This window comes from Lampetra fluviatilis, chromosome 34 (genome assembly GCF_964198595.1).
Source record: "Lampetra fluviatilis chromosome 34, kcLamFluv1.1, whole genome shotgun sequence".
Classification (NCBI taxonomy): Eukaryota; Metazoa; Chordata; class Hyperoartia; order Petromyzontiformes; family Petromyzontidae; genus Lampetra; species Lampetra fluviatilis.
The window spans coordinates 8,227,636-8,239,756 of NC_136308.1; the positions used below are offsets into that span (position 1 = coordinate 8,227,636).

A 12,121-nucleotide genomic window follows, 5' to 3' on the forward strand; every position below is an offset into this window, starting at 1 on the left:
ACCCAGCCAGTATATTTCATATTTAAACATGAAGCAAGTGCTGGTTTAACACCTAGGCCTTTGCGACCAGATCAGTCATAATAAAGGTTTTTTTGGGTTATATCGCGTAAATATAAATGTGTCGTTAACCCACTACAACCCGACACAGTCGATTTTAAGGTTTATCACGTAAACAAAACGTCCCAATTAGTTTATACTTCAGCATACCGGTGTATTGGAGTGTAAACCCACAACATTTACAATTTGAGTGCGAGGTTTTGTTAGTGATTATAACCCGCTTCATTAGATTTACCAGAATTCGGGCATATTTATATTTAAGCAGTCCAACCCCCAAAAAGAAAAGTGTATTATGAAGCAGGTGTTACTTCGCTTTTCTTGCCAAATAGCGCAGCAATACATTGGAAACCACTGCGTTTAAAGTCGGATTCTGACGTGCAGATTATAGATTACAGACGTGCAGTGGAGCAATGCCTATCGTCCGGCGTGCTGGAGACAAAGTTTGATGAATCTTGTAGATTTCTGAAACTCGCAAATTGTCAGGGGCCTTTGGCAGTACCGAAAATTTGTTTATTTTATGCATCGGTGTTGATGTTTACGTGTTATTGCACGTGGCATTGGGTGCTCTAGTTTTACATCCCGAGCAAAAATAAACGTACTTAAAAAGAAAATCGTCAAACAACTCGAAGGGGAACCCTCGTGACAATGAGTCTCGAGACTCGGTTATATTTTCCCCAGAAAATAAAATGACATTATCACTACCATGACTAGTTTCTTTATTTAAAAATAAATGACATTGCCAGTGCTATTGCGAGTAAGCCCTTCGGCGGTCTCTGTCAATTTCCAGAGGCAGTGGTGCTAAAGTTGCATTGTGAAAGAGCCGCTGCATTATCGTGCCACAAAAAAACACAGATCCCACATTTGGGCATCGCCCTGGCAAGGCCACGATGGACTGGACCGTGAGAGGTTGTCTCAAATCGGGACGACGCTGCAGCGGGGTCGAATGTTTGGTGGGGCGATGCCGGTGCTGATGTTGTCAGGGGTGGGGTGGGTGGGAAGGGGGAATCATAGGGAGGGAGAAGCTCATTTGCATATGGATATCCAAACGCAAATGGATATCCATAGGCGTGTAAAAGCTACTTGTTATTGGATGAGGTTTCCAATTCGCACCCCTTTCACTTAATTTTGAAATAGAAATCTCACCAGGACAGTCAGAAGAAGGAGCCCTTTTTCAGTTGCGTTTCAATTTATTACATCTGAATAGATTCGAAATGAAAGAAAAGGAGTAACTTTAATCCGCTGATTGTTTAATTTACTTTTATATATATTTATATGATACAGTATATTTGGCTGTGACGGTCCCACCTGAAGACGGAGACTTGTGTTGCCTCCGAAACGTCGAGATTAAATTTAGTTATTTTCATTTATTATTATTTTATTTTATTATTATTATTTTTTACCTACATGACTTTACCGAAAAAACCTAAGAGTATATATGTATATTTCGACTTGTATTTACATTACAAACTTTCCACGTGATGTTTACGCGGCGGTGCCTAACCAGCAAGAGCCCACTCGCACAGCAAGACTTACACGTGTGCACATTAAGCCACTCCGTCGATGCCACTGGAGCCCTGGCCTGGATTTTGTAGGAGATGATGGGACTGTGATTGTTGCTCCCTCGTTTCCAGGCGAGCCGCACGGTCGTGCTCGTCGCCTCCTCGGCCACCACAGCCCCTGGAGGCCCCGGGGGCCCTGGGACAGCGCAGAGAGAGAGAGAGAGAGTAAGGGAGCGACGCTCGTCAAATGTTGCTGCACGCCGACTTCTTTGACAGAATGGGGCTACCCACAGAGTAACACATTAACACGCACGTGGGCATGCATTTTGTTACCGCACGTGTACATATACTCGAAGTAGTTTTCACGTATATCGACAAATTGTTATGAATCTACTGCTGGATGAAGGCCCTTTCCAAGCCATGTCGTACGTGGAGTTTTATTTGCTGGTCATTAGAGTGTTGGTTAAGTGGAGGAGGTGGTGGTGGTGGTGGGGGGCGGGGGGGACAGAAATAGTTTAGATATAACTGGTCACTGATGTTCATAATCTGAATATTTATTCATGCTGGAGGAATCCGATGAGCTATGATGCTCTTTTTCACAGATGTCCATTCGTTTTCACAGATGTGGCTGGGAATCAAACGTGACAATGTGGTGCGCTAACCGCTGGGCCACCGTCCCCCACCCCCCCTACTACAATTGCACTGCAATACAATGGCAGGGGGTGGAGTGACGGCATGGTAGTCAGGTGCAGTCCGCATGAAACGTGAACCCAGCTAAATTTCCGGTCACGGATAAGATCAGCAACGAGTGATATCTCAACCGGTCCTGCCCCCTATCCCTTTCACTAACCCTGCAACATAATCAGTATTGGGAGGAATGATCAAACACCTCCTCCCCCCCCACCACCATCGTGAATATAACAACAGTGTATTCATGTAGGGTTGTAAATTTGCATTAATTCATTCATTTAACATCTCAGGTGAAGGGAAAAAAATAATTGACACCATGAAATTGTCTCAATAATACACCGGGAAGACTTGTTACCAGAAATGCTTATATACTTTTCTTCATATTGAATATCTGTTACTATTTCTATCACTCAGATGAAAAAAAGACACATTGTTATTACGTGCCGTAGAAAAACAGCTCTAAAACAACAACCAGCACATACATAATAACCTTCAAGCATTGTTTCCACTGAGGGCAATCACATCAAATATTTGACACTATCTCACAGCCTGAAAAGATTTCGCAATAATGTAGTCCTTACCTGCTCCAACCATTACTTTCTATCACAATAACCACCGCCCTCATCACAACCTAAATCCAGAAATCCTGGCAAAAACAAGTCAGATGTTGGGCTATTCCCACCAATATTTTTTTACTTTTGAGATGCCGATGAAAATCACATCGCAAAACTTGCTTTCAGGCAGTTCTCTGATTTACACAAACATTACCTTAAAAGAAACCTTCAAATTTAATTTGGTAATCCACTTAATTTGGTTAAATTCCAGTTCAAAAAAAAAATCGGTTTCATTTTCATGCAACAAACCTCACTCTTATATGCAGTGATGGGGAAAGTGTTGCCCTCTGCACTGTGGACCAGATGTCACTTGAAATGTTCTGAGGGGTAGTTCTGTGATATCTGCTTCTGTGGGCCGTTCTCTAAAATGAAGGGTCGTGATGCCCTGTGGAAAATTCTAATAAATAATTCGTCTAGCGACGTGATACTGAAAGTGGAATTGAGATAAAATTGGAAGAAGAAAAAAGGAGACAGAAATTTGAGAAAAAAACTGACCTTGAAAACCTTAGAACACCATAACCCCCCTGTCTTTATGTAATGCCAATTGGCCTTTATACATTATTTAAAAGTGCAGCCAATAAACTCATTAATAATGCACGGTGGGTGGAGTCGAACGCTTGTCTAACCTAATTTTGGTGTTAATGTCATCACAGAGAATGCCTTGGTAATGTTTTTCCTCCAAGTATCCCCAGCGGAAGGATGTAATTATGTATTCCTGCGCCCATTAACAAATATTTGGGCATTAAATATGCATCGTAAAGTGTACTTGTATAAGTCATTGTCATGTGTACCATTGCGAACGTATGTTAACAGTTATCCATTGTTGGGTTGATAGGCGTCACTTTCATTTTAAATTCACCAAAGCCTCAAAAACTAACATCAAACCGCTCAAATTTAATTACAAACTTTGCTGTATTTCCAAATGACACACCTTCATTTTCAGATGGCGCCTTCTTGTTCAACTACGGTGATGGATGCCAACCACGCCAACGGGCATATTATGATTAACACGTTTTCTCATGTCGTAAGACTGGAACTCGCAGAAACTTGAGGCAACAAAAATATGGCCTAATTGCCAAAGAATTGCAAATTAATTGAGCATGTAAGGAAATAATGATGGCAACTTTAGCCTTTCCGCCATTAAGTGTGTTCTTTTAAATGGTAAGCAGCATCAGATAACTTTCGCAGTAAATGCAGCACCCTTAATGAAGCAAGTTTAATTTCTTTGTCCACGCTGCTGTTTGATTATGCCACGTCATCCACAACTAACACGAAAGGGGCAACGTGTTCCCACTCTGTTGAATGCTAAAGGTATCAAGTATATGTTTAAACACAGAGAGCGTAATGCACGCAGCCTGTAAAAATATAATCTTTAAAAGAGACAAATGCATTCTGGTTCACGCGCGCCATATTTTAGATTAATCACTTAATTAAAACATGATGAAATTCACAGATGCATAAAATTGCTATCCACCCAGGCAGCAGATATAACTGATGGAGCAAGTTTAGGATGCAATCCAAGCAATATAAATGATTTAAAATGAAAATGAGCCCATATTCGCATTAATAAAGATGACATACAAAAATACAGCAGCATCCTTGGTATGATATATTGGCCTGTACAACTCACAACATGCACACTTCTGTTTTGCGGATGTGTGGCTGGTTGACTGCTCAAGCTCTAAATTTCGATTTAAAGCTTTCGTGACTGCAGGGATTCATCTTCTTGGTTCTTTCGGTAAAGTCACGAAGAAGGGAAGTAATAAAATAATAAAAATATAAAACAGTAACATTCTCACGACGTTTCGACTGCAACACAAGCAATCATCATCAGGTGTGAAATCCACAGCAAGAAAATAAAAAAAACGTCGTGAGAATTTTATTGTTTAATATTTTTATTATTATTGTATTCTTTCCCTTCTACGTGACTTTACCGAAAGAACCACGAATATGCTCAAGCTTTATTTTAATAATTACACTTGAGGACACCGCAATGCAGCTTTCACAAACCGAAATTGCCCCACGCCACACAAGCTTCGTCGAACACAATGCTTGTAAACGCATCTACAATTGCAATCGCTATCCGAGGAGCGTGTGTGCCATTTGACAAGCTTGTTGTTTTGGTCGCACGCAACGTGCTTTGATGGAATCCACGTGTAATCACCAAGAACACATCCCACCTTCCAAGAAAGTAACAAAAACACGTAATTCTACTTTCTCTTGAAAAAGGAAACAAGGTCTCTTGTACGAAAGAGAGCTTGTGATCAAATAGAGTTGTGGTCCTGTGCGGCCAGAAAGCAATTGGAAAAACTACGCTCCAACTGAAAGAACGAGTTGAGCTTATACTATTACAACAACAACAACAACCGCGTTCCCCACTAAGTGACGATACCATCACCGCAACGCCTGTGCCAGGCTAGGTGCACTTTAAAGCCACGTCTAAATACATGCAAATTGCATGGCGTCACTTCCTGCATAAACGAATGGGTTCTGGTACATCGAGCATATGCCCTCAGTCAGCTCAACTCGTGTTTCGGGTTTGTCACATTGGAGGGTGCAGAGGAAAATGTTTCCCTCTTCTTCCCGTTCCCACTTCATCGACCCGACGAGACAACATTTGCCCTGCAGTGGGAATAAACATGAGCGGCTAAGCATCGCAGATATAATTATGTACGAACAAGGGCTGCGTGGGTTAGGACGTGTCCGGAATGGGGGGGGGGGGCGACGGGGGGGATAGTCTCCTTGAGTCGGCCGATGTAACTTTCAATGTATCGCCCAAAGATAGCATCGGTCGTATGTGTGTACGTTGAAATTCTGTCGCACCTTACGGAGCCAAACGTGCTAATCGGAGTTGCGAGTGATATCTAAAACCGCACGAGGTCCCCCCTTTAACAACCCGTACTGATCACACAGTTGAAGTGTGGAACAACAACAAAAAGTGTCTAATGATTTCAATTCGTAATGTGTTCAGAAGACAACGATTAAGGATTAAAAACCCCGACGAGTATATTTCTGCCGGTTAACATCAAATGTGCGGGTGCTGTGTGGATTGTGGCATCGTATGATGGGGCCGTCCATAAATGACGTCACGCGATTTTGGACGATTTTTGAACCCCCCCCCTCCCTCGTCACACGGCGTCACAAAAAGTCAGACCCCCCCTCAAATATGACGTCACAAAGCTCGCCCCCCCCCCCCCAAACCATATTTCCATTTTTAAAATAAAACATGCTTCAAATCGCTTTAAACTATTGTCATTGTAGTGCGTATTTAATGTGGCGCTGCACTTTGATGTTGTAGGAGAAAACACGTATTAAAAAGGAGGCGTTGGAAAGCTTAAATTTAGCATAAAATTCACTTGAAAATATTCAACGTCTAACTAAAACTGCAGATGTTCAAAATATTATATTGAAATTATCTTATAATTATAAAATATTAAAAGTAATTATAACTATAAAAAAATACTTGAAACTTTGTAGAAGAACGAAGCAAAATGGAGAGCACAATTATAACAATCACATATTCATTCCACAGAATGAAAAGCCCTGCTAGAATCATTATAATCAAAATGTTTAATAACAATCATTAAAACATGTTAAAAATGTATGCTTCTCCATTCTCCCATGATGAAGCAAAATGCTCCTTCATGGAATAAATAAAAGGTGACCTTAGTAAATTTTTATAATCAAATAGTTAATCATGAAAATTAATCAAAATTAGTGTTGTTATAACAATTCTAAATATATTTAAAGTTGCACATTTTGATGTGACTTCACATTTCTCAACCCATCCCCCCCCTCGTCACACATCGTCACAAATGTCTGACCCCCCCCCCCCCTAGGTGCGTGACGTCATTTATGGACGGCCCCAATCGTGAGAGGTGCCAGTGACTTGAGGAGGCCTTCATCCAGCATGGCTGATCATGGGAACCATCCAATGCAGTAAAAAATTAACCCGTAAAAACAAAGTTTTCACTATAAATCCTTTATATGCGTGGCATCGGTTTAATTGTATTATTCATTTCTGTGTTTCTTGAGTAAGAGTTTCATTTTTATCACATTGGTATTTTAAATTAAATATGAAAAAAAATGTTTCCTAAAAAGTGGAAAATTTTGGAAAAAAATTTTCACGAAAATAAATTGTCACGCACAACGAGTCTGTATGCAAAATGTCAGCTCGATTGGATCACGGGAAGTGGGTTAAAAAACGACCGAAAGATTTGCACGGTCGTAAGCGCGCAAGCAAGCAAGTAAGTGAACTTAATATAAAGGATTTAATAAAAAGGGGGCGACTCTATGAACCCCATATTGATCTGCTTGTTTGCATTCTTTCATGAGCGTCCCTAATTAATCATTCAACAGCCATCAGCGCATGCCATGTTAATTCACAACAGTGTTTTAACAACAAGACACTCCGTGCGACACGACCATTAAACTAGCTGGCACCTCGACCGGCACTGCTTGATGGGAGCAGCGTCGTTTAGATTGTGCTGTGGAGGAGCAGGAGGAGTAGGAGGTTCATCATTAAGATCATCATCCCGCGATGCAACAATTATACAGAACATCTGCAAAGGGCTGATTCCGTCGCTCCATCTTCCTGGTTTGCGCGTCCCCACGAACCCGTTCCATTCCGTGGCTGCCATTCCGTTATCATTCCTTGACCATCCGTCTCACGGGAGATTCACAAATGGCGCAATAGACGGACAGATCACAGTCTCGGTGTGCGCATGCGTTCAGAGCGATCGGTAGGAAATCGACTGGATGTCAAGTCAATTCCAGACACATTGGCTTTTTATTTGTGGCATTTAAAAAAAGGCAGTTCAGAGGGAGAGAACGACCCAGAGTGCTCGGCTTCCGTCCACGTGTTTCCCGCGCACGAATTCACATAACCTCAGTTGTATCATTAGACCTCCTTTGCCAGTACCAAAATATAATAATAGGGTTTTCCCCTTTTTTCTGGCAACAAAACTGGTGTGGACCAATCAGTTTCAAGGACAATACATATATTATCAGTGTGTTTTTTGTTTGAATTTTGACCACAAGTATTGTGGGCAATACACACATGATTCCTTGTAAAAAGGTTTCAGTTTTGTTGCCAGAAAAAAGGGGAAAACCCCTATTATTAACCTCAGTTGTGCTTGTGTTGCGGGTTAAAAAACCCCAAAAAAGTAACGGAATTTGAGAAAGGTATCATCAGTTATTTTGTTCAATCACGGATAAACTAACTTTCACGTGAATTCGACTCGTCATTTCAAAGTCGAAGATTCAACAAATGCAATGGCACACGATTCCTACACACCGGTTGAAGTTATTTAGTCTCAATGCAGCAAAGTGATCTTAGCAATGCGTAAAAACACTGCTGAGCTTTGCAAAGCTTTCGTTTCTTTTTGCATCAGGGGAACGGTTCGCACCATGCGCCCGTGTCCTTGGGTGAACATTATCGCAAGGAAGAGTAATTTGAGCGGGCTGCCACTCTGCTTCCAAATAATTATCCCGTCAACACGGCGGTCGCGACGCTCCACTACAAAGGGCAATGGCTTCCTTTGATCCGAGATGATGAGTCAAGTCCTGCGCGCTTTCATCTGCGGGCTGCACGGATTGATGCCGATGTGAAGGCTGCTGTTCACTCATTAGGAGTGTCATCTTCAAAAGGAGCAATACACAACCAATGAAGGAGATAACATTGCCCTGGATGTTTAATGAGGATTAATACGATCACCATTCCGTGTCATGTTTGAATGCGGATGTTGTATACCTGTTATAGGGAATGGCAACGTGTCTAATGCCTTTCTGTGTTCTGTAAATCAAAGCACAGCAACTGCGGCAGTCCGTGGCAAGCGATAACCAATTATAGCTCATATCAAGCTATGAGCAATTGTTGACTAATAAATGTTCTTCAAAATCATTGCCGTCAGTGTTTAGAGTTACCAACATAGTACGTGGAACCATTACCACATCGTAGGATGTTCTTGCTGCTAAATGCAATCTCCGATAACAAGCAATTACAATTAAGAGTGCACATCATTTGCAAGACTAATATTATTATTATTCTGTAAGGTGACACCGCTTTAGGGAAATCATTATCAGTGCACAAGACTAAAAGCAACAATAATAGTCATTTACAGCTCTTTGTCAACACACTGCTGGATGAAGGCTGGACGTCACTCACTGGGGTCGTTTGGCCATACTTCATCACGCTAGTCAGCGAGGGTTGGTGATGGTGGGGTGGGGGGGCACAAGAGTGGTTCCAATATTTCTCGCGGCCGGGAATTGAATACAGGTCGCCGGGTTCATATCGCAGTGACACACCCAATGAGTTACTACTCCAGACTGTCCCCTATGCAATAGCCAAGTCAAAGCCGGAGTGATTTCTCACTCAAATGCGCATTGAGGGGGTGCTCATCTTGTATTTACATTCCTGAGCCAGTGGTGGACATTCCACATCCCTCTTGACAGTGATGAATCTATCCAGAGGACATCTACCGTTGACTTCCCCACAAATCGGTGCACATGCTATCTTCCCCGGATGTATGATGAGCTGAGGCGATTGTTTATATATATATGCAATGACCATATATATTACAAAAACTGTAGAGCACAGCTAAACCAGAGATTATGAGCTTAAAACGTGACCACAGCAAGCAGGGAGAGTAATGCTTCCAGCGCTGGGGATAAATGAGGATTTAATAACTTGTAAACGCAAGGTGGCTCAAGAGGTTACGTACTGACATAGGTAGTGGCAGACGCAATATCAGTCCCCTGTGACCTATTACGGCTTAAGGGATGTGATTGGTTAATTTCTACAATTGCAGTCAAAGCTCACGGGGTTCTTGACACGGCTCTGACGGTAGCCGGGAAATGGGGTAGCTATTCAATTAAGACAAAGCATACAGCGGTTGGCTGAAGTGCTTTCCGACATGTCCACTTGACACGTGAAAGAAGATTGTCTTTTTTTGTAAATAAAAAAGACCCATTTATAACGGTTCAAATTTTGCATGTTTTGATGGTTATTTGCCATTAGAGGCTCACTTTGGTTTAGCCGAGCTGCACTGCCGATGCAAATGTAATTGTGCGATATCGCCGCTTAGGGTATTTGCGCTCGGAAGCTACGCCAGGTGACAATTAAAGCCACAGGGTGGAAATGTAACTCATGCTAAAAAAAAAAATTGTTATCGCAATCATATCCATTGAGATTAGTGCACTTGTAATTAACTTGTGTTGTTTTGGAATATTATTACAACCCGTGTTGTGGATATGTATAATTAAAATGCGAGACATCTCATTTCCATAATGTTCTTATATTGCATGGGTGCGATATTGTTAAATGTCCGCGACTGATGGCACAGTGATTAATGAGCACAGTGCACAATGAACCCTGCAACCTGTTTTCTATAACTGTGACCAGCATATGGGTGAAGTATGGTCAAACAGTCCCCAATGACTGAAAATGCATGGGGAAGATTGAGTCCATCAATCTACTATCAAAAGGAATGTAAATTGGTATAGTTACACCATTGAAGATGCATTACATATACCATGATAAAAGTATGATCGAATATACTTTCAACTTTAAAAGTGTTAATTTACTCACGACGTAACAATACTGTACATTTATTCGTGAAAAGTTATCCATTTTAACTTTACAAACGAATCGTCTCAACAGTTTCAGTGTGATAATTTTACTTGTAATCTATAATTTGATCTCTGCTTTTTTGCATTTCTCCCACGTTCAATGCACTCTCAATCACTGTGTTTGTTATCGCATTCATTAAAGTGGCAACGACCATTTCATAATATTGTTCCTCTCGTGCCGAGGCATGTGGATCTGTTGCTTCAGAGTTATACTGAAACCAGCTGCCTAATTGGCCAGCGTTTTTGACCTCTTAACTTTTGCCTGTAATTAGCTACAGCTAGGTCGAAGTGGAAACAAACATGGAACCCTCAACACACTAACCTGGATGACCTAGGGGGGGGTTTGAACATCGCAAACGCAGGCACCCCTTGGGCAATGGACAACGCAGTAACAACCCCCGGCTATCCAGATCTCAGCTTGCCAGTGTCTGCTCTTTGCCAGGTCAGCCAATTAAAGAGAAAATCAACAATGTTGAATAGTTCGACGAAAATAAGAGCTGTAATTTAATTGAGTATAATCTAAATACTGATTTATGATACGTTTTTGGTATCGTATGGTGTGATTAATATGTCAGTGCCGTTCCAAAATTGTTTAATGCTGTGGATTGCTTTTCCACACTCTGGTGCGCTGCTGAAGCAATACAAAGTTGCATATTGGCTCACGTGACAACTTTTTAATTTGACTGTGTCAGATGGAGGAGGGTGTACAACACAAATATAGCATTTTACTCACATGACCTGACCCACAAATCATTCGTGAATCATGATATTGATCACCAAAGCCTATATAGTTTCATATATATATACTTTAGAATGTTACGTAATATAAACTGTGTAATACAATCCATTAGAACATGTGATATGGTTTATACGTCACCACAGCACTTGTGCCAGGCTAAGTGCACATTGAGGCCATGTGAAGTATCTAAGGATCACTGACAGGAGGTCACAAGACAGACCCAGTTTCTATCGGTTAACTGCCTGAGATGACTGCACAGTACAATACAATACACAACACACAATGCATACAATAAGTACACATCCATAATAGAGGTTTGCAGGTTAGATCGCGTAAATATATAAATGTGTTGTTAAAATCCGCAACCACCCGACACAACCAACTAGTAAGGGTTGTCACGTAAACAGAACGTGGCCAATTCGTCACTAGTACAGCACTACACCGGTGTGTTGGAGAGCCAAGCCACAACATTTACAATCTGAGTACGACGTTTTGCCAGTGATTACAACTAGCTTCATCAGGAGACAGCCAGAAATCTGTTGTGGCTTGGCTCTCCAACACACCGGTGTGCTGTACTAGTGACAGATTGGCACGTACTATTTACGTGACAAACCTTACTAGTTGGCTGTGTCGGGTGGTGGCGGGTTTTAACGACACATTTATATATTTACGCGATCTAACCAAAACACCTATATTAAGGATGATATTGGTCGCGAAAGCCTACGTGTTAAATAAGTACACATGTTTGTTTCATGGTCGGTACAGAAAATCACTCACACACACACAAGACACGCACTGATATATGTATTACACACAGTTATTTCTCACATTTGAAATGTGTTTTTCAGACTGCTGGACTTTTCAACTGACTGCACCAGGGTTCCGCCATATTA

At 41.5% G+C, this 12,121-nt stretch overlaps 1 protein-coding gene across 2 annotated transcripts in view; it reads right to left on the minus strand.

Annotated features, from left to right (window-relative positions):
• Nucleotides 1-12,121, minus strand: part of LOC144944349 (contactin-4-like) — a 111,697-nt gene that overhangs the window by 13,186 nt on the left and 86,390 nt on the right. For both annotated transcript variants that reach the window (XM_078872448.1, XM_078872447.1), the window contains exon 15: nt 1,591-1,752. In XM_078872448.1, coding sequence (XP_078728574.1) covers nt 1,591-1,752 — 162 coding nt within the window. The remainder of the gene's footprint in view (nt 1-1,590; nt 1,753-12,121) is intronic.